Raw genomic sequence first — 24218 nt, forward strand, 5'->3', positions numbered from 1 at the left:
GTATTTTTTCCATGTAATTTGTATTTGAAGACAAACACAGATTATCATAGAATCAAAGAATTCCTGAGGCAGGAAGGCAACTCTGGAGACCATCTACAACCAACCCCCTGCTCAGAGCTGGGGTTTCAGGACCGTGTCTGGTCAGATTTTGAATATCTTCAAGGGTGGATACTCCAAAGTCTCCTGAGCAGCTTGTTCTGGTTTTTAGTCAGCCTCTCAGTAACAAAGGTTCTTCGTCATCTTAAATGGAATTTCCTGTGTTTCACCCTCTGCCCATTGCCCCTTTTCCTGTCACCGGGCACCACTGAGAAAATCCTGTCTCTATCTGTCCTCACCTCTGTCAGGTATTTATACACATGGCTAAGATCCCTCAGAGCCTTCTCTACTCAGGGGCACGTTGGTGGCTCATGGTCATCTTCTTGTTCACCAGGACCCACCAGGTTTTGTCTGCAGAGCTGCTTTACAGCCAGTTGGCCCCCAGCCTGCACTGCTGCATGGCATTGTTACTGCACAGGTGGAGGTGGAAACATTGAATCTCTGCTTTGTTCCTGAAGTTCCAGAGAGCAGCAAGGTCTAGCTGGTCCCTAAGGGACAGTGAGCCAGAAGCAAAGACATAAACCCAGCCACCAGGGCAGGGGCCTTGCCTGGCAGGGCCCATCCCATACTACCCCAGCAAGAGAGCAGTCAGCCTGGCTGTCAGCCATTCTGAGCTGGGACTCCAGGTCATCAGACATAGAAATGGTTGAAGTGCAACTTGAAGTCAGAAAGGTTGATTGCTCTTGTGGTTGGTAATGTGAAAACATTAATCCTATGTAAAAAAAAAAAATAATAATAATGTGCTTTTAAAAGAGAAAAAAAGAGTGGATTAAAAGATTTTGGCATGACATTCTTTGTGCAGGATGAGTAATATAATTTGTATTTTTAACAGTACAGCCTCAAATAATACAACTTAAAAATGAAACCACGTTTGAGAATGGGAAAGCCACCCTCATCTGTGAAGCTGAAGGAGAACCTATCCCAGAGATTACTTGGAAAAGGGCCATTGATGGAACAACTTTCTCTGAAGGTGATAAGGTAAATCAGCCTTAATATTTAAAATATCTAAATATGTGTTGTCTGGCTAATCTTCTTTTCATAAGCAGAAAATTATTTTAGAGATACATTAATTCTAGATTCCTCTGGAATTGGAAGGAATTGCTTCTTTCCGAGGTAATAAGAGGGACGTGGAGATTCTAAATGTTAAATTGAAAGAAAAAAACAAAACAGTTAAAGTACTCAAAGCTAATTCCTCTTACTAGGCCTAAATTTTCAAGCATAGGGTTTCATAGTAAGGGTTTAAATTTCATCTTGATCTTAATGGCTGTGCCTAGTCCTTCTTGATTATATTTGGACTCTGTCCAGTATTTTTCAAAGTGCAATGGAGCTTAAAGAAATCTGAAATTAAAAAATCTGAATACTTTGTAGCTCTTTATTTCCCATTTCTGATTTTTCTTCCTATTTCTTCTCTTTTCTTATATTTTCCCTCACACAGATCAAGTAGTCTATAACTCCAAATTAGGCCCATTTTCCCCCCTTTTTTTTTTTCTATTTTCATGTTTACTTACAAAGTAAATTGAGTAGAGTGGGATTACAGATGACAATGAAAGTCAGTTACTGAGTGAACAGTGAATGGTGAAAGCAAAAGGGAACAGTGTGATGTCCGTCCTAGCCATTAAGATAACAAGCTGTTTCTATAAAACTCTTTTTATTTTTCCCTTTAAAAAAAAAATATTTTAGTATTTGAACAAGTATTTTCTTCTTAATTTCCTTACACGAACAACTTAAATTTGCACTGGTTACAAAGTATGAGATACCATCTTTCTGGCTGGCTAATTCAAAATTTTTACTCCAGATAGTCAAATAGTAAAATAGACTGTCTTCTTGCAGATGTTTGTGTATTCATAGCTCTTGCCTAGAAAAAACAGTTGACAAACCTATACAGCAATCATGCCAATGAGGAAATCAGATACATAGTAAGTCACTCAGTTTATAGGGAATTGCTTTATATTAGGGAATCATGTACTTCCATTATCAGTGTTCTGAAAGAGAACATCTGGTCAGAGACTCTTATTACCTTTCCTGGAACTGAGGCAGTTTATGTGAGGCTCTGTCTACCATTTTCCTGCTCTGTGATTTCCATTTTGGAGGAACATAACAATATTTATATAGGATTTTTTCTAATAGTTTTGTATTATAACGAAAGAGTTTTTCTCCTTATATATTTCAAGTCAAAGGTCAATTTTCTGACCCACAGACTGCACTTAGTTCAAAGCTTACAAATGTAGCTTTTCACTTGTGTTTGGAATGTTCCTAAAATAACTGTGTTATATCAGAAATTGAAAATGAAAGCAAGTTGCAGAAACAAGCTAAAAAATATTGGTCCAGTTGAAACCTGAATTTTATCCAGTGCTTATATAGGACAGTATTACATTCTTAATTCAAACTGCCAATGGTTAAACTATCTAAACATGTTACTGCAGCATTTTTTTAACTGTGATTCAACTGAATAATACTGACAACCAAATTAAAACCCATATTCAGTTTCTACTAGTGTGCTGACGTACCGTGTGTGAAAGATAAAAAGAATATGCTCATATGGTTTCCTTTTGTTCTTGCCAATGAAATAACTTTATGTGTATTGCTCATGGGAGAGTTTTTGTTGAATGTTGAATAAATGTTCTGTAATGCTCTATATGTTATTTAGCTATAAGATATACTGCTGCATTTGCCTTGTGGTCCTCCAGCTTCAGGGTACCAAAGTCTTGGCTTGTGCTTTCCTACCAAATTAGGTGAATAGGGAACAAAACTGGCAGTGATTGAGTCACTGAATAATTGTTGAATAATACAGCAATGTTTTGCACACAGGAAAAGGTAAATTGAAGAAAACAAAGGGTGAGGAGTGTAGCATAGTCTTAAATTAAAATTATTAATATGTGATAACTTTTGAAGTGATGTTCAATCACTAGACATACTTGCATTAATTCAAAAATTATCATCTACATTCAGAGAATTCATCTTTTCAATGTTCTACCAGTTTTAAAGCATTTTTTGGTATAGACTGTACATTTTTAGGTGACAGTTTTTTTCTGCAGAAGATAGAAGAACTGTTCTAACTATAATATTAACAAGATCATGATTAAAAAGCACAGAAAGTGTTGTTCTTACATTTAATTATCCTTCGATTGCTTTTAGTGTGCAGCTCCTCAGTCATGTTATTCTTGTTCTGCTAAAAAGTAAGCATACCTTGTGCAGATAAGGAAGAAGGCTGAATGTGAGATGATTCTTAGCCTACATGGACTCAAAATGTTTTCTTTCCTGATTCTTTAACAAGGACACAGGTTCTTCTGAGTTTTGAAATGATTATGTCCAATATAATGGAAAACATGCACCAAAGTCATAGATCAAAGAAATAACCATCTAGGCTTAAGGACGATAATGTTAATGAGTAAGAAGTCCATAATTATCTCTTAGGAAAATATAGCTTTTATAAAGGATTTTCAGTACATCAGAAGTGTGTATTTGAAAGCTGAAGCCAAGAGAGTTCAAACCAGAAGCAAAGAAGCCTTTTCCTCTCCCCTTTTATCAGTTAGTCTTTGGAACAATCTACCACACAGTGTGTGGTCCCTGTTTCACTGAGAAATTGAAATAAAGGGGTCTTTCCACTTCCTCTGAGCTGTCTTTAAAGTTTAAATGCAAATTTTTGCAGTAGGTCACATTAGATGACCTCTGTAATCCTTTTATGGCTTTATATCTCCTACGTACATAAAAGTGGGTAAGCCGGAGTAAATGAATGACTATGTGTGACAGAAGGTGTTTGTCTCACCCTTAAAGTTTTGGAAACAAAAATGGAGATTTAGTCCAAGACAGAGCTTCATCTGCTGTTGCAGTGTCAAGCCAAAACTCCCTGCTTGGTGTATGTGCTCTGCCTCTATGCTTCTAGTCCCTGATTCCCCAGCACTGCTAATCCTTTCACAGATGTGCCAACCTGGCCGTGCCCCTTTTGGCTGTGATTGGAAATGGCATGTTCCTGCAGATCTCTGTGCACCCAGCAGGCCTGGCCCTTCTCCCAGCAAAAAGAGTGGGCAGGAGAAGAGTTGTTTTTTTGTTGGTTTGTTGTTTATTTTTTTTTTTTTTTTTTTAGAACAGAAGGAAGGCTAGTGATTGGATTTGATTTGCTGTAATCACTTATAAAATGGATTTTGCACATGCATACACATATCTACAAACATCTCTGAAGAAGAACATACCTTGATTCTCAGACACAAAAATGTCATTGATGTCTGTGCATGCTGTACATGCTGCAGAAGTGTGAAAGTGTGAGGACAGAGCTTCATGCTTTACTTTTCTAGTATCTAATTCTAGCAGAAATGTGAAAGCTGACCAAGGTTGTTTGTAATTACCATTTCAAGCCCTGTTTTGGAATACAAATTACAATAACAGATGGTGCTTGATGTGCGATAGTAGTTCCACTGTATGCAGCATGCGTCCAAAGAGACAATCTTTACTGTGAAGAATTTATCATCTAAACGTGTAAAATGGGTGAAAGAAGTCGGTGCAGTTTTGATAACGCCTCACATGCTAACTGGTTACTGCTCACTGGTTAATTAAAACAAAAGAAGATCATTTGCAGCCTGGGTGTTGGATTTAAGATATATTAAATGATTCTGTATTTTATATATATTTGATACAGATTCACTAAGTGTCTTTGAAATACCTTACACTATTGTTCTTATAGCCACAAGTAAAGAAAAAAATACCTGATTGTCAACTTTATAATGAAGATTATCTAAGTAGTTTGAGTTCTCCTTCCTTCCATTTGGGTGTCCCCATGAGATTTCCTATGACATTGTTTCTAAATATGGCAGAGCTGAGACCAACAGATACATTATTTTCCAAGTTTTAATTAGCTTTATATTGGCATGCAAATCATAACTATTTGGAGTTTTTAGAGTTTATCATAGCTTTCATGATCAGGCAGTAGACAAAGGTAAAGGATTTGGGGTTTGTTTTGTCTTTTCCTTTGAAAAGTAAACTCTGTTTTTTTTTTCCTCAAGCTAGTTAACTCCACTTCAGCTATTACAAATGTCAATAAAAGAAATCTGAATTTTTATTTTTTTTTACTCCCTGTATTATGCTATTGTCACTGAACAAAAAGAAGTGTCAAAGTGTCAGCAAATTGTGTTGCCTTTGTTTTGCAATAGTAATGAGAGTTCTGCTACATTCTTGCTCATCAAGGATCAGCTCTTTATTTGAAATGAATCACTTGAAAAGAGAAAACAGAAGTATCTAGGGTATTTTAATTGATGCTAGGAGATCTGTACTGTAGGAGATCTGAGCTGTACAAATCCCAGTCTTTTTAAATTAGTCTCAGGAACTTTTCTCCTTTAAATAGTTGGAAAAATGTAAGGAGCAAGCCTCCTTACCTTATTGAAGAAAAGTGTAATAATCTGTTTCACCTAAATGTTATCTGAATAGCTTCTCCTTACACTATCATAGAATATTTTTGCCATTGTATTATTAGCACTCACCTGCACAGGCATGCAGACTAGAACAATTGATGTAGCCAGCTGCAATTGAGACAAGCTGCAATTGCATTTGATAATGCAATTGAGACACTCTGCAAACAAATCAATCAAGCATCATTTTTATTGTTTTTTTTTTTAAATTTGGTTTTTAACCCTAAAATGAATCATGGTGGGCTTTACACATTAAGGCTATGAAATAGAAAAGTAAGAACATTGTGACCGGAAGGAGAAGGTAAATAAATGGCCTTGAGAGTGACTAGAAAGCAGGAAGGTGCCCTTAAATGTTAGGTAATTAGTGCTGTTGAGAATATATAGGTTTATATCCTGTGACATATGCAAAACACTGAGCACATATGAGCATTGAATAGTATGCTTGCACCAGTCATGTGATCCATAGACATCTGCATGTGTCCTGGGGTGTCTACATCTTCTCTATGTTATGTTCAGCTACACTAGTGTGGAGCTGGGACAAACTCTTTTGTTAACTAGAAGGAGCTAAAAGTAGAGTGTACAGTTGTGGGAGGTGACAGTATTTTAGTAGGAAGATTGATTTTGGGGCGTATCATTTTATGCAGTTAGAAATAAAAAGCAGCTTTCCTGGGTGAGCTGAGGAAGCATTATAGTAGGAAAAGCTGCAAGCCTATGTGGATATTTCAAAGTCCTTATGTAGCCCAATCACTCATCTGAGTTCCATACAGTCCTTTAGGTAACATCTTCAGTGATGTGTAAATGAAGCCAAAACTGAAGCCAGAAATTATTTTGAGGTACCATAGCATCTTCCTCAATGTAGGCTTGGTTGGTCATTATATGGACAACTCAATGCTAAATCTCAGCCACATGGACCAGAGGGCCCTTCAGATTTGTTCCCCTTCTGGGAGAGAATTAAATACTCTGTTAGCCAGAGGAGACCGATTGGCTTTACATATACACATCCGTACTTTATTCCTGTTGTGTGGATGGCTGTATTACTATTACACTGGCTTAGAATTCTGCAAGTTTTTCCTTTCAGCAAAACTTTAAGTTTTCCTTTCAGCAAAACTTTTCCACTGGGACAGACATAGGTAGAGACAAAGTTGTTGATTCTTTAAAGATGACAAAAAGTCCCCAAGAAAATGTAAAATTTAATACGTTTTCTCTATTAAAAGCTTAAACAACCTGGGGAAAGGACGATATTTATTTAGAAACATCACTAATTTTATCCGTTGTTTAACATGAGACCTAAACTTAAATTAAGTACAAAGTTTTTATCCATTCTGTGAATGCATAGTCCTGTTTCTACCTAATTTATATTTCAAACTTAAAAATTATCTCCCACTGAATCTACTTGCTAGGTGCCAAGTAGGGTTTTTTTTGGTACTTTTTGCAGGTTGTGGTGCTGCATTTGCTGGCTGAAATAAAACCATAAAAGTTTGGAAATGGCGTTTGTTTTTCCTCCAGTATTAGCATTTTCCATTTAGTCATCAGTGATGATATTTCTTCTGTTACACTAATGAAGGCTGAAATTACTCGGCAACTTTGTATGGACCAACATTTCCTATGATACCAGTGTTGCTTGGACTTGAATATCCATTCATTATTTCCACTGCAAAAAAACATATTTTCATGAGCTTCTGCCTAAATATCAGCTGTATTATCTGCTAATGGTTTAATAACTTTCAAATAGCTGTTACTTGTCTGGTGAAATAGAAATCCTGCATCTGATGATACATTAAGTGATCCAGCCACACGTTATAGACTGGAGTCATTTGGTAGTGTTCACTGATTCTTCAGAGATTTCAGAAATGTTACATTTTCTAGGTACTGTGGAAACTCATAGGAAATGGCACAAGTGGCAGTGGAATGCTGGTGAAAAGTGTTTTTTATGCTATTAAAACCTGCCAGTAGTTTTCCTGACCTGAAAGGCAGTTTGAATACCCTTTTAAATTAGTAGAAAATAGGTATTTAGACTATTGGCAAAACCAGGATGAAAGTAAGTGATAAGTTCTTAGTAACTTATTAATGTCCTTAGCATGCTGTTAAAAACCCCATATTTTTCTATCACATTTTCACTGTACCATCTCCCTGTGTACATCTACCCATATACTATTTTCCTATTAATATAATACCAGTTCTCAGATTTCAAACACAGTCAAGTTATGGCAGTTTAGCATAGCAATGATGATGGACCAGTCTGTGTCCATCATTCATGGTGGTTCAGGACCTGTGCAACTTAACCTAAGGCAAAATGCAGGAATCTTATTGCTTTGCATGAGGCAAAGTCAAGACTGTTTGCACCGTCCCTTACTGACAGCTTCTGAAATTCAGTAGGTATTTCTTTGGACTGCATAACTGAATGATAGGTTTGAGCTCTGATCCATGGTGAAAATAACACCCGTCTATGTATAGACATAAGCTGTGTTATTAAAATTTCTACATGTGTGATAGCATAAATAATGGTATCAACGGTAAGATTTTTTTTTTTACTTTCTGTATATTTCTGCTTGTATAAATCAAGTTGTGACATTTATGCCAAAGGCAAATGGATTATTAGCATGTGGTAATCTTTACCTTACTGCAAGCTGATCATCTAAGGTACTCTATCATATCTTATAGGTAGCTGATACGTAGTGTTAAAACCCTCAGGGTTATATTACTTGAAAAAATATATATATATTGAATTGACATAGTACTCTATAAAAGTTCCTCTTCTTACAATAGTATCCTTATCACAGATGCAAAATTATTTCAGTAATACCAAAACTGTAGTAATCTCCATTGAGATAAAAGTATCTCTATCTCACACAAAAGCAACACTATAAGCATTTAAATGTAAGACCTCTAAGAACTTTGAGACTGGTGGATATCCTTTAAGAATTCCTGAACTCCTAATGATGTTTAAAAGTCTTTACAAATTCTGTATGAAAATGCACAGATTTATATAAACAGATTAATCCTTTTGTCTTTATCACTTTAGTCATTATATTTGTTAGGATGAAATTGTATAGTCATGAAACATTACACATGCGTCATTCACCCTGTAGCAAATGCCAAAATACAAAATAACACGGGGTTTTTGCTCATGAGATAACCTCAGCAAATGTATTTTTTGGAAATTCTATTGGTAACTTTGTTTCTTGGATGGGACATTGGGAGCTGTACAAAAGAGAAAGAAAACTCTTACCTCTACCAGCAGCACACCAAGAGGACATTTGATTGCAGTCTCCTCTGCTCCAATGTGGGTCCTTCACGTGGGCTACAGTTCTTCAAGAACTGCTCCAGCATGGCTCTTTTCCACAGGGTGCAGTCCTTCAGGAACAGACTGCTCTGAGTGGGTCCCTCGTGGACCACAGTTCCTGTCAGGAGCCTGCTTTGGAGTGGGCTCTTCATGGGTTGCAACTTCCTTGAGGACATGTCCACTTGTTCCAGTGTGGGGTCCACCATGGAGCAGATGGACCGCCTCACCATGGTCTTCTCCATGACCTGCAGGGGAATCTCTGCTCTTGGGCTTGGAGTACCTTCCCCCTCTCCTCCTTCTCCTACCTTGGTGTCTGCAGGGCTGTTTCTCACACATTTTCCTCATTCCTCTTTTTCCTTTCCTTCCTCACCCAGAAACTGATGACTTTCCCTCAGGCCTCCCTCTCCCCTCCAAATTTTCCTGCATACCTAAGAGTCCTGGAGCTGAGACTAATTTTTTAGCTGTGATCAATTTATCCACATGTTCTCTTCAGTTTATGTGTTGTTACAGATCTGTTTCTTCAGAAATGTACTATGCATAACTTCTGATAATTTAATTTAATAATATTTATACTCCTTGAGTTTCCTAATTTGTGCAGCTGAGTAAGAAATGCTCTAAACTGACTGAAAATAAGCTATAGATTGTTTCTAGCGTTTTTATTCCCAGTTATAATTTCCCTGGTAGAATGACATGGGGTTTTGTTCTACCATGTTGTAATCTCTGCTTTCCGACTTCTTTCAAACTCCAGTAGCAGCACATCCTTCTGCAATAGCTTTGACCCAATTTGACTGTCATGCATAATCTTTTATTTTTAACCAAACATGTAAAAGAGATAGAAATGTAAATAGGTAAACTCTATTAGATGATATCAATTAAGTAAAATAACTTGAAAACAAATATTTCTGTACCTTTTCAGAGATGTCCAGGTTAGCTCATTTTCTCCATTTTGCATGCTACTTCAATAATTCCCCATTGTTTCTTCAACTGCAAATAGCCCTGCAGAATTATCTGGGTTTGTGAGCAAAGACTTTTTGATCTGTGAGATCTTGATCTGTGTCCTCCTAGAGACAATTCCCCTGATCCTCATGACTCACTCAAGTTATGCATTTCTGGCTTTCTGTTCCTTTCCTTCCCCTAAGGAAACCTGCAGGACTCCACCTCATCCCCATTTCCAGACAGATGCCCTATCTGCTGTCTAGCTATAGTAATTTTAATAAAATATACATCACCTTTACAGAAAACTGGGAATGATCTCAAGCTACCTGAAACTACTAAACAAACCAGTAAGAGAAACTGAAATTGTGATCCTTTTTTTTTCTTTCTCCCCACCAAAGAAAGTACGTATTGCCCTGCTCTGTATGTGCTGTTCTGTGATATTTAACTGCATACCTTCACCACATCAGTTATTCCTGCAACTAAAGCTAAACCTAATTTTATTTTCATTGTTATAGTGACCCTTCTAGTATTTCCCTTAGACCTGAGATAAAAAAAAGAAAAAAAGAAAAAAAAAGAGAGAGAAAGAGAGAGGGAGAAGTGCTGACAATTCATCAGCATCCTAAATTTTTCTCCAGGGGAAAATACAAATACTTAACCTCCAACTCCAATGCCTTAAAAAGAAACCTAAGCAGAACGATGCTTCTTTCCCTGCCTTGAATCAAATTGAAGTTATTTTTGTCCATTTTGTACTGGAGTCAGCTTACATGTTTTGTCTTCATAGGTTTCCAGCTACAAGTTGTTTTGATTTCTTTTTTTCTGCAGTGCCAGTTAAGACAGAGAATTAGTTAGACCTTTGCCATATACAGTACCTGGCACAGAGCTAAGGGAAAACAAATTTGGGTAGTTACCTGATGACTAAGGACTTGCAATTGTAAAGCCAATTGAAATTACCTCAGACCAAGGCAGCCCCTGGCAAGTCCCATGACCCCGTGCTGCTGGACCAGGGCAGAGCCAGAGCAACCATGCTTGTTGCTACCGATGCTGTATATATTTAATAGTGATTATTCTTCTTCAGATGCACTGAGGTTGAATAATCACTGGAGACTAAATTGTGGCAAAGCACAGTTAGTATTTTACATCTGAGAAGTCCTAGATCCCAAATTGATACATGTTTGGAACCCTATGCTTATGCTAGATTCTTCCCCTACTCATCTGTTGCAGGAAGACCTTGTGACTCCAATTTGCACTGATGTTACAACCATTTTAAAGATTTACAAAGCTGGGGTATAATCACCCATGTCTCTTTCTCATTTATCCAAAGAGTCAAGTTACAATAACATTTGATTGTCTAAAGTAAGATGTAATTGTATAGTAAAATCATTATTTTTAGTGGCCTGTTTTATGTGTGATCTGTACTGAATAAGAACGTTGTACTTAGTGGTCTTATTCCTGATAATTTTGCTCTTCTGAATCCCTCTGAGTCACCCATGTTAATGGCATAATAGCAGTGTTGGAGTAGATTCACATCAGTGAAATTTTTAGGAATAAATCCATTAAATACAGTATTTATGAATGAATCAAAACTTCTAAATGCGAAGTACATATGCAGTTATTACTATTGTAATATTACTGTTACAGACACTTGTTTGTGGTTACTATTAGGGTTTTTTATGGCCAACACTAATGCTCGTTTTCTTCTCCAAGCTTTTTCATATGATGCTGATATTTTTTGCCATTAATAACCATCAACCTTTTCTTTCAAGTGATTTGCATCTTCAGCAGAAGTAATCTTGAATGGCTGATCATCATATTTTCTTTCTTTATTATTTTACTTTCATACTCTTTTGTGAGTAAAAAACAATCAAGGAAAGAAGTTCATTTTTCTGTTTCATGTTTTAGTAAGTGCTTTTGGTGTGTTAGATATCCCGTGTCATCTCATTGTGTAACAACTTAAGTTCAAAAGAAATGCCAGCATGAATCAATCAAGTATCAGTTCATAACTTCTAAATATTATATGAAGCCTTCAAGAATACATATTTCCTGAAACTGTACATGCTGTTCACAACCTGCATAGAACACACTACTATTTCCAATCTGAATTCTTTAAAAGTAACTGCTATGTCTGCAGATGAACAGAAAATCAAAACAACGATATTTTTTTTCTTCAACATTATTTTTTAGTATGTCATCCATGGTGTTACCCTATAGACCTACAAACAGTCGGTTCTTCAATAATTTCTTCTTGGTGGAAAAACAAATTCGTAACAAATTCAGGAATTTGCAGCATGCTGACATAAATATTTAATGAGCTGCAGTTCTTAAAAGAATCACAAGTTCTTCTATAAAAATCACTGAAGTCCAAGACACTGCTGTAGCATTATTCTGATTCACTGGACACTAAGGCTTGTGCACGTAGCAATACTCTGGAATTTTCTGCTGTCTCCAACAGGTGCATGGATAGAATACATTTACCTGAAGAGAATGGGAAATATTGTGAATATACCATCCATAATCCAGAAGGGAGCTTCCATCAGCTTCTACACGATGATGGCTGTTGTGACTAACAGCCCTTTCTCATCATCAAAGGTAGATTTTCAGACTAGGAATTGCTGGTCACTTACATTTAATAGACTCCTGGAATTTTATCGTCTTAGTATCAGCATGTCAGGTTGTAAAAGTTCTTGCCTTTCCTGATGCTTCAAGAAATAGTTTCATGAGCAAGTATGATCTGCTTAATCTCACATAAAAGAAACATGAACCTGAAGTATGTGTCTGAAGTTTTCCTCTCATGTGGATATCAAAACAACCCAAAATCAGAAAGATTCCTCAAAAAGTCATTTTTCATGAAATTCCAAAGATTATTCTGTTAATCCATATGCATTTTTTCCTTGAAAATTCAGTAATGCATACTTACAATGTGACCAAGACAACGTAAAGAGTTCGCAATTTTTGACAATTTGATCCGAAGACAGACAAGCTAGACATAAAATTAAAATAGCTTCTTTCTTTTTTTTTTTTTCTTTTTTCCTTCTTCTTTTCCTCCTTCACTCCCCACCCACTGTGTGAGGATCTTCTACCGTGTACATCTGCAGCAGCTCCTTCGAAGGAACTTGAAAAGGTCCTGCAGTTTTTACTTGTTTTATTTTCTCACAATGGCTCTTCCTGGGTCTGTTGCGCTGTTACAAAAGAAAAAACACTCTCAGTTCTAAGCCACTGTTTATTCATCTCTTCTGTTGTTAACACATGCAATGCATGTCCAAAATAGCACTGAAGTTCACAAGGTGATAGAAGACATATTTGGTAAATATGTGACAGGAAAAACTGACCTGCAGTGGTGTAACTATGGACAGTAATGGCACTTTGATTACAAATAAGCTCTAAATATTAGAAGAACAACAAATAAAGGTATTTCAACTGTTTAGATTTTAAATGTAAGGATTTTTGCTTGCAGTTTGCACTTGGACTTGAAAGAATTAAGGAGTACTTTGTCAGCCAAATGGTAAACTCTGTAGGAGGGAATATAATCAACACAAAGTCACAGCTTCTCTAACTGTCCAAGTAATATTATCAAATTCCAGCTACAAACAAGTCACCAATTTCTGCATCTGTTCTCACCTTGCTCTTGCTTTCAGCCAACTCAAAATGCATGTTTTGGCAGCCATACAATTTTGTCTCATTTGGTGCCACAGTTCCTCAGTGGGAGCTGGAGAAATGGTTGATAAATCAAACTCAACCACTAATCACACCATCCACATCTCCCTGAGTACAGTTTTCTACAGTTGAAAAAGAACGACAGTTTCTAAGCATCATAAGCAGTTAATTCTCCCCTTCTGAGAAATTCCACTTTTTGAACTACAATGGCAATGGAATTGTGCAGATTGGACACTCCATGGTACCTGAATATGTTATTCTGTCCCAGAAGCTGTTCTTGTCTCTTTGTGAAGATTGTACTCTCATCACATCTGTAATCTCTCTAGCAATCATACCCTGAAAACTGCATACCTCCTCTGCCTGTGGAACCCTTGAAATACACCATTATCATCATCTGGTACTGCCTTGGGAGCTCTGGAATGTGGTTTTGGAGCTGTACGTCAACCAGTCAGGTCAGCATCAGCTGGTCAGCACTTGGGGAATATCCACATGTGGAACTACAAATCATGTGAGAAGCAAAAGCATGACAGAAAAAGTCAGGTAGTAGAATAGCATAGGTAACATGACAAAAATTTTCTCAAAATAAACCAGATATGTTTACTTCTACAGAATCTGTAGAATCTCTGCTGATGAGATACCTCCCATTTTATGCTTATTGTAGAATTCATTTGTGTTGAAATATATATTCTGAGTAAGAATATTGCAAGTGCAGAAAGTTCTCACCCTTTGGTGTTTTGTTTTTGTTTAATTGGTTAGGGTTTTTTGAGTGTGTGGTTGTTTGTTTTGGTCTGGTTTTGGTATTTTGTTTGTGTTTTGTTTTGTTTTGTTTTTTTTCAGAAAGCACTTTTTGATACTTCAGAGGTGGCCTTAACTTTACTTGGAGACCTGTATATAACAGTTTTGTTTTCTTTGACAAGGACAGAGAGCTATACTACTATCAGTATTCAAAAAAAAAAATGTTTTTCTATGAAATGTTAAATTTTTGATTTAGAGAATGTGCTTTTTATGTCAGTAAACTCACAAAGTCAGCTGTATCTGAGCTGTAGCTATGAAAGTCTTTGCTGAAGATTTGTCACTTTTGTTTTATCTTTATGCTGGTGATGAGGTTGTGGGGAGTGGGGAAGCCCACCACCAAACCGCACTTTTATTTATGAATTCTATTAAATTCTCTGATTAATATTAATGATTAAAAATATGTTGATTTCTTAAGATTTCATTATGATTTCCAAAATACTGTTAAAGTGTAACTTCTGAAGACCTCGTCTGTCTTTACCATTTTCAGGACACACAATTATCTGTTTATTTAAATTGTTCTTCCCTTGTCTTAGAGTGTAACCACCTGATAACATACTTACTTGTTGATCTTTCTAAAGCAATATATATATCTCTATGGAACTGTGTTGGCCAAGTATGTTTTCAGACCTCACTGATTAGTTATGGTCCACAGCGATATGGAACAATTCAATGAAAGAGCAGAAATCATGAGTATTGAACCACAGAGACCATTCTAGTTGTCTATGTTTTTCTTTTGTCTATTTTTTATGCTCTTTGTTAATACTAAGACATAAAAGCATGGCCATGTATTCAATCTAGCAGAAAACACCATGGTAAATATCTTACATCTTTCCCACTACAGCATTTGAAAGGAGAAAAAAAAATAGTGTTTAGTAGGTGTCCATTATTATTACAGGCAGGCTTGAGAATTACAGACATCATTAATTTATAGAGATTATATCTTTATTTCAATTTGTAATCAGTGGTGGCTCTAATGCTTTTTTCCTGGTGGGTTATTTCTACTGAGAACTACTTGGCAGGTGCAGCGTACTTCATGTTCCTATGTGTGCTGCCTCTTCCTGCCTTGGTTGCAGTGACTATGAGAGGGTGGAGCTCAGGATCTCATGTGGCAGGAACAGAATACCAAGCAGAATCATAACCCTGGACTTCAGTAGGGCAGACTTTGGCTTTTTCAAACAATTGCTAGGGGAAATCCCATGGGAAAGGGTACTTGAAGATAAAGGGGCCCAAGACATTTGGCTAGCATACAGGGACTGCTTCTACCAAGCTCAAGATCAGAGCATCCCAACACATAGGAAGTCAAGGAAGAGAGCCAGGAGACCTGCGTGGTTAAACAGGGAACTGCTGGGCAAGCTCAAGTGGACGAGGAGAGTTTACAGATCATGGATGGAGGGGCTGGCCACTTGGGAAGAATATAAGGCTGTTGTCAGAGGGTGTAGGGAGGCAACTAGGAATGCTAAGGCCTCCTTAGAATTAAACCTGGCAAGAGGGGTCGAGAACAACAAAAAGAGCTTCTTCAAATACATGGCAGATAAAACTAACACCAGAGGCAGTGCAGGCCCACTGATGAATGAGGTGGGTGCCCTGATGACGGAAAATACAGAGAAGGCAGAGTTACTGAATGCCTTCTTTGTCTCTGTCTGTACTGCCATAGGCTGTCCTGAGGAGCCCCGTACCCCTGAGGCCCCAGAGGAAGTCAGGACAATGGAGGAGTTTACTTTGGTTGATGAGGACTGGGTTAGGGAGCAGTTAAGCAACATGGACATCCATAAATCCATGGGTCCAGATGGGATGCACCTGCGGGTGCTGAGAGAGCTGGCTGAAGTCATTGCTAGGCCACTCTCCATCATCTTTGTTAAGTCGTGGGAAACGGGAGAGATGCCTGAGGACTGGAGGAAAGCAAATGTTATTCCAGCCTTCAAAAAGGGCAAGAAGGAGGACCCAGGTAACTATAGGCTGGTCAGCCTCACCTCCATCCCTGGAAAGGTAGTGGAACAACTTACCCTTGGTGCCATCTCAAGGCATATCAAGGATAAGAGGTTCAACAGGGGCAGTCAACATGGCTTCACCACGTGCTTAGGCAACCTCATAGCCTTTTATGGGGACATAAGCAGGTGAATAGATGATGGCAAAGCAGTGGATGTGGTCTACCTTGATTTTAGTAGAGCATTTGACACAGTCTCCCACAGCATCCTTGCTGTTAAACTGATGAAGTGTGGTCTGGACGATTGGGTAGTGAGGTAGACGGGGAACTGGCTGAAGGAAAGAAGCCAGAGAATTGTGGTCAATGGGGCAGAATCTAGTTGGAGGTCTGTATCTAGTGGAGTACCTCAAGGGTCAATACTGGGACCAGTACTATTCAATATATTCATCAATGACTTGGACGAGGGAAGAGAGTGCACTGTCAGCAAGTCTGCTGATGACACCAAGCTGTGAGGAGTGGCTGACACGCCAGAAGGCTGTGCTGCCATCCAGCGAGACCTGGACAGGCTGGAGAGTTGGGCAGGGAAAAACTTAATGAAATAGAACAAGGGCCGGTGTAGAGTATTGCATCTGCGCAGGAACAATCCCAGGTTCCAGTATAAGTTGGGGGATAACGTGTTAGAAAGCAGCATAGGGGAAAGGGACCTGGGGGTCCTGGTGGGCAGCAGGATGACCATAAGCCAGCACTGTGCCCTTGTGGCCAAGAAGGCCAATGGCATCCTGAGGTGTATTAGAAGGGGTGTGGTTACTAGTTCGAGAGAGGTTCTCCTTCCCCTCTACTCTTCCCCAGTGAAACCACATCTGGAATGTTGTGTCCAGTTCTTGGCCCCTCAGTTCAAGAACGTCAGGGAGCTACTTCAGAGAGTCCAGTGCAGAGCAACAAAGATGATTAAGAGAGTGGAGCATCTCCCTTATGAGGAAAGGCTGAGGGAGCTGGATCTCTTTAGCTTGGAGGAGACTGAGCAGTGACCTCATTAATGTTTATAAATATATAAAGGGTGAGTGTCACGAGGGTGGAGCCAGGCTCTTCTTGGTGACAACCACTGATAGGACAAGGGGCAATGGATACAAAGTCGAACACAAGAGGTTCCACTTAAATATGAGAAGAAACTTCTTCACAGTGAGTGTGGCAGAACACTGGAACAGGCTGCCCAGGGGCGTTGTGGAGTCTCCTACTCTGGAGACATTCCTGTGTAACCTCATCTAGGTGTTTCTGCTCTGGCAGGGGATTGGACTAGATGGTCTTTCAAGGTCCTTTCTGTGATTCTGTGATTCTGTTTTGATGTGTTATGGTGCCAGACATGGTGCTAATGTGCAGTCTCCATGCTTAGTGCAGGAATGAAATAAGCTTTAGAAAGATTTTACCAGGGTTACAAAGTTCTGGTGGTTGTAGACCCCAAGGTTAAGGCTGCACCTGCTTGACATTGTATGTTGGCTGTTTGAAGTTAAATAAGAAGGCTGATGTTATGGTTCAGTATGAATGCAGACGTCTGCTTTGTCAGTGTGTTCTAATCCTGATAAGGTTCTTTACAAGAATGGAAAAATACAACCAGCATGTTATCAATTTTTGCTTCAGGCTAACATTGCATACAAAATTTTTGTTACAGCTTCTTCGTTGGTGTTTGCCATAGTCAACTTTTGTGTTTCTGCTGTTTCTAATGTTCTTTCCTAACTGTGCTTCAGCATGACTGCACTGTGTCCCATCCCAACAAATGGGATGAGGGATGAGTTAACTCTAGATGTGGCACGTGCCCTGACTTAAAAGATGAGACCAGGTGTGAGTTAACTCTGGGTTAATTCTCCACTGTTATGTGAAGTGAATGACAGACGATCACCCCTGGGGTCCAATTCAATTGTGAGTTTTACTAAAAGTGTGTGTTGGAATATTGGTTACAGCGAATGGTGACTTGGCAGAAGTATAACAGAACTTATCAACACATTAACAGTGAAAGTCCTACTACAAGCCACGTATTGGCAACCATTAGTAGTTATAATATGAAATTTAACCAGAATCCAACAGCAGAGCTTAAAGATGGTGTTATCCTTATACGTTCAAAAGGGAAAGAGAGAAAGAGAGTGGTAGAGAGGGAAGGAAAACTAAGGTATAAGGGAGAGAGAAAGAGAGTAATATATGTACGGTAGGAGAGACAAAGAAATGGGGGTATAGAAAAAAGGAGAGAATGAAAGAGCAGAGAGAAAGGAAGAAAGAAAAGAGTGAGGGATCCAGTCTCTTACAGCCCCACAGTATGGATGACAGGACTTGTACGATGATGTGTAGCCTCGGTGTTCCACGGCGAGGATGCCGGGTTTTGCGGTTCAGGAGTGCAGCGTTCTCAGATGTCTGGTTCAGAGTCCTGAGGGTGGATTCCCTTTGGTAAGGCCAGTAGGCTGAGGGTCCTCAGGGTGCTGGATTCCCTTGGTGAGGCTGAGCTGGTACTCCCTACCTGTGCTGGTTTTGGTGAGCTTTTTTATAGCTCTCAGAGTAGAGGAAAGTCTGGGCAGGGAAAGTGGTGATTGCAAAAGATGGACAAGTCTGGACAAGTCCTGGGCCACGTTGAAGGGTCTCAGCTTTTCCTCTTTGTTTCCCAAGATGGGCATATTAGAAGATGGGGCTATGTGCCCTTCAGCACATCCTCCACCTCCCATATCAGTCAACTGGCCTGATCTGTGGCTCGTTAGCTCGTCGTTGGTAATCGCAGTTTCCCCTGCAACGAATGTGTCATCTCCTGGCTGAACTAATTTTGCCACAATGCTTTCAGCCACGATCCTTATCAATACACAACACACTGTTATAGTATTGGTTTATGTCATAATATGTCCTTGACTTATTTACTCAGATCTCTATTAACTGATTTATACCATATTATTTACATCATATACAATATGATATAGCTGCACTGGTATTATTGAAGTGTTATTGAAGATCTTCCTTCCTGCCTGCCTTCCTCTCTCTTTCTCTCTCTTTTTGGAGTTTTCTTGGTCTGCATTTGCAAACTGCCTTTCTTTCACATATTTCTGTGTTCAGAAGTGTCAGCCAAACAGTACGTTTTCAATTGGTTATTGCACTATGTTTGAAATTATAAATTAATCCATCTGAAGAATAGGACAAGGGAACAGGACTTCTTAAAGTATTCATGAAAAAGCCACAGAAAAAAAAGCATTCTGAGCGATGTAGCAGAAAAGATCTCATTATATATTTTACGTTACATTTTAAGCAATTTCAAAGAGATTATTGTAACCATATTCAGACAATTATGAAAATGTAGAAATTAACTTTAGTAAGTACATATTTTTATGATCATTTGAGCCAAATTTTCTTCCCCAAAATTGTTATGTATTTTATTTGGTTTTGTGGAATTTGCATAACCTAGTAGATTCCTGTGAAAGTGTTCCTTACTATATATTTGACGATGAGAACAGATGATGTGGTCATGCAAAAACTTCCTGTCACTGAGAGTATTTATTAGGTGGGGTTTTTTGCCCTACTTATAAACCTAAGATGTGTTCCGTAATCCATATCTGAATATTTTTTTGTTATCTCATACATTACAACATAGGAATATTATTTTGAATACAGACCAAATGCGTACATATCACAGTAGTATTCCAGCAGTATTAGAAAATAATTGGATAAAATGAAAACAAGATTGAGAAGTTACTGTAAAAGCTATTTAGTTTTAGGAATCTTTGTACTTATTATATTATTATTATTATTATTATATAGTGAATTATACAGAGAATTGCAATATTTAGGATTAGTATTGAACTGATACAATTTTCCTTTGTTACTGAATTCAAAATAGCACCACAAATTTTATACTTATGCAAAAATACTTCTAGTTTAGTTAGTGAGGGTTATAAATAATTTAACTATTTTTACAGGAATTCTATTGACTATACTGCTCAGAAGGTACAACTAGTACATACTTTTAAGAGAGTGAAGAGTTACTGTTTGGATTTTTTTTTTCTCTCTCTTTTTCATATATACTTCTAATAACCTATTACTGGGAACAGAAAATTGAGATAGCTGAATAATCTCTGTAGCGATTCAGAAAATCATGGTGAAATGACTTCAGTGAATTTGTCATTACAGCTATAGATTGATATAATTTCACAGAAAGATACTTTTGATTGTGCAAGGAGAAGGTACTAAGAAAAAAATGGGCTCCTCGTTGTAGTTTTGCAATAGGCAATAAGGAAAGGCAAAGAGAATATTTTTCTCAAAATACCTCTTCTCTACTAGTACTCTGTACTATATACAGCTACTGTACTGCTTTAGCAGGGCAGCTCTTATTGAATCACTAATATGGTATTTAGTATTGTACCTGTGATTCATAGTCACAGGTTGTTTTGGCGTATGTCTTCTCACAGTTTCAAATGTGACTTCTTAGGGAAGTATTTGTAATCAAGCTAAAATCAGAAAAAAAAGTGCTGAATTGTATGTACATTTTAGGTAGGATTAATGTAGATTTTCCATTGTATTACATATTAGATGTTTCAAAAAAAGAAGTGAATAGTCCATAGGTAAATATTACTGTTACTATATCATACAAAGTATTTATGTATATACATACATACATCAGAAAGTAGAAAACTACTTAATATGTTGTTTTTAAAAAGTTAAATTTTAATTATCCCAAGAAATCTCTCCAAAAAATGACATTCAGTACTGTTTACTAGTAAGTTCATAACTTTTCTCTTGCCTGTTTTTTTAAAGGTATAATTAAAATAGAATTTTCAGCATTAGAAATGTTATAAGAGATAACTAAGTGGTCTTAGCTACCAATTTTTACCAACCCAGGGGTTTTAGGTTTGCTCTTGCATTAGAATTCCATAGCTTTAATTTATGTACCTGTGCTGTGAGGTTATCACAGGAAACAAGATTCAGTGTTCTTGGATTCTGATGTGGGATCAGAATACTTTTCTTTCCATAGTAATTATGATATACAGAATGCTTTATATGACTGCTTTATGTCAAGTATTTTAAGATCTAAAATGTGTGCATTTTTCCTGTATTCTGTGAAGAAACTATTGTACAGAGTTAAAAGCTCAGTCACTTAAGTATCAACTGCCACTTGGTGAGTATTTAGTGTAAAAAGCAGTAAACTTGAAAAGATGTATTTATAGGACTGGACATTAAAGTATGTTTCAAGTTTAAATGTGATGCAGTGAAATAATTACTGGTTTTCCCTCCATTTTCCAACTTCCTTGACTGTGAAGGTAGGTAAATATCAGTATTTTTTACCACCTGTATTTTTCCTCAAACAAAAAAAAAAGTAAAACAATGAGTTAAAGCAAATTTCCCAAAGCTACAAAACAAGTAAAGAGTAGACCAGATTAAAAATTACTTATTTTTCCTCAGGTATGCTACTCCATGAAGGTTCAAGTGTCAACCAGTTAATTTTTTTAAATTGTTTTATTTAGTTTTTCCTAATATTTTATACTCTTGAAATTCAAGAGTTTTTGGGGGCAGGTGGGGAGGTGTTATGGATAAGGATTTTTATTAAGTTGCTCAATGTAAAACTTGTATTCTAGAAAATCAGATGCCAGCATTCAGTTTTCTCACTTGCCTTTTTCCATGCAATGACATGGAAATGAAATCCAGAAATTCCAGTTGAACTTATGGATCATGCTTTTTAAACAAATTTGATCTTCTGACAAGAAAATGTGAATAATGGAAATAAATCTTTGACTGGTTTTGTGTTTTGATCATTTTTTGGGGGCAGTATTTCTATTCAGTTTCACAGCTACAGTTTTAAAGACAAAAGAGATAATGCTAACTGTAATCTAAGTTACTATGATCTTTCATGCATGTGTTTTCATTAACTTCAGCATCATAACAATGTGTGAGGTCATAAACAGGTTTTGAGTATGCAATTCACTATTCCAGTTTTAAGTGGATATATTTTGTGGTTTACCTTGGCAATGTTCCTTTAAGCATGTACTTATTCTCTTGATTATAGTGCCTAGAAACAGAGCATCTTATTCTATATATATATTTTTTTTTAATTTCAGTTACTTAATTGTCAGTAATAAATTCACCATAGGTGAAGGGATGCTTTCAGTCATACTTATCAATGGTGTTTAATATATAAAACATATATAAACATACATATATATATATAAAACCTTTCTTTTTCCTGAATCAATGTAAACAGAGCCCAGATGGCCGTATAGAAGTCAAAGGGCAGCATGGAAAATCGTCACTGCATATTAAAGATGTGAAGTTGTCAGATTCAGGGAGATATGACTGTGAAGCTGCAAGTAGAATTGGTGGGCACCAAAAGAGCATGTACCTTGATATTCAATGTAAGTTCTAATATTTTGTTTTCTCTTTTAAATTTGTTTTAAAAGAAAAAAAAAAGTACATTCTTAATGGAAGGTCAGTTTTTCCTGGTAATTCATGTTTGAACTTGCATAATTTGAGAACATATGTCCCTCTGTCATTAGTGGTACTGAATTCTGTGGAGGAATCCTGTCTTTTCTGAAGTTGACAAGATGCTTGTCAGTGATTTAAGCAGGACAGGATTTAGTCTGAGATCATACTTCAGTGGTACTACCCACTTACTTAAGGCTAAGCTTAAGAACTTCCAATTTCAGGCTAGTGGAGGCTGTTGTGGGTAAAGAGTTATTAAATGGGATAGGGTAAGGACTGATTTGAGTAACATCTCAGCCTTGAGCTTAACTTTCCAAGATTCAATCAAGTCTTCTGTCCTTTCCCCAGTTCTGGTTTACTAATTCTAATCAAGTCTCTAGCCCTACTTATAACCCCCTCCTGGAGTTCACGAGTTTGTCACAATCTCTTTTAGACAGAGTGCTTTATGGACAGGCTGCTTATTCAAAGCTCTTGAATTTTATCTGAGAGAAAAGTAAATTATTTTTTCCTAGAGAAGAATCTCATGCTATAGAAACCAGTCAGAAGATATGCATTCGAAACATACAAAAATTCATTGGAAAATTGTCTCTTCAAACTGTTCTTCAAATTAATGAAGCAAAGATCTTCAAAAAAATTAAAGCAAACAAAAAAAATCCTTCTATATTTCATCACTCTTCTGTTTTGCTAGAGATTTTCTAGGCATGTGTTCCACATTTGGAGTATAGCTTAAGTGAGCCTGTTTGAGATCTGGATTTAAATTAATGCATTATTATAGTCTGAAACAAATTTCAGGGTGAACATATGTTAAGAATTTAGAAGTAACGTTTTCTAATTATGATATGGCAGAGTTAATTTTGAATATGTCTGGAAACAAACAAATACAGTGTGTGAGAAAATGGAATAGCATAATAAGTCTGAATTTATGCCTTGATAGACACTACAAATGTGTTATTTTATGAAGCAGGTGTCATAGTTATCCTTCATTCCAGTTATTTTGCTTTGTAAGTTGCAGGCTAGAGACATTCAGGAAAAGGTACAGGTTCAAAAACTAAACAGCTAATTTATATTCTCATAGCAAAATGGGAGAATGGGGGAATTGTTATGAGATTCTCTGAATTCAATATTGAATACATTATTTGACTCTCCTTGTATTATTTTCCAAGTGCTAGTTTTTAGCATGTGAATTGTACATTACAAACATTGTGATTGGGTTTTTTACTTTTTTTTTTTTCCCTCAAAAATATTCATATACCACATTGCATAAAATTCTTCAAAATATTTTAATTTTCACTTCAGCTGTTTTAGTTTTGTCCTCTTAAAAACCAATTTTGAGAATACTTATTTTCAGGTATGACTGGTTCTTTGCATAATCACTAGTGAGCCATTTTAGTAGAATTTTAATTCATTTTAGTAGTATTCTTGTAGAAAACACAATAACTATTTTAGCATTAAAATGTAAATTAATAAGCAAGACGTAATTGTTTATATTGTTCCATAGGACTAATCAATGCATCTATGCCATTCTGTAAGTTAATAAAAAAGCTACAGATATTTTCTTTATATGAGGGAACTGGGGCTGTTTAGCCTGGAGAAAAGGAGGCTGAGGGGAGACCTCTCACTCTCTACAACTACCTGAAAGGAGGTTGTAGCGTGGAGGGTGTTGGTCTCTTCTCCCAAGCAGCAAGTGACAGGACAAGAG

General features: G+C 37.1%; 1 protein-coding gene across 1 annotated transcript in view; it reads left to right on the plus strand.

Moving 5' to 3' along the window:
* NCAM2 (neural cell adhesion molecule 2) overlaps window positions 1-24218 on the plus strand; it is a 292092-nt gene that overhangs the window by 180661 nt on the left and 87213 nt on the right. The window contains exons 8-9 of the mRNA XM_065065564.1: window positions 929-1074; window positions 22302-22452. Of these exons, the coding sequence (XP_064921636.1) occupies window positions 929-1074; window positions 22302-22452 (297 nt within the window). The remainder of the gene's footprint in view (window positions 1-928; window positions 1075-22301; window positions 22453-24218) is intronic.

This window comes from Columba livia, chromosome 1 (genome assembly GCF_036013475.1).
Source record: "Columba livia isolate bColLiv1 breed racing homer chromosome 1, bColLiv1.pat.W.v2, whole genome shotgun sequence".
Classification (NCBI taxonomy): Eukaryota; Metazoa; Chordata; class Aves; order Columbiformes; family Columbidae; genus Columba; species Columba livia.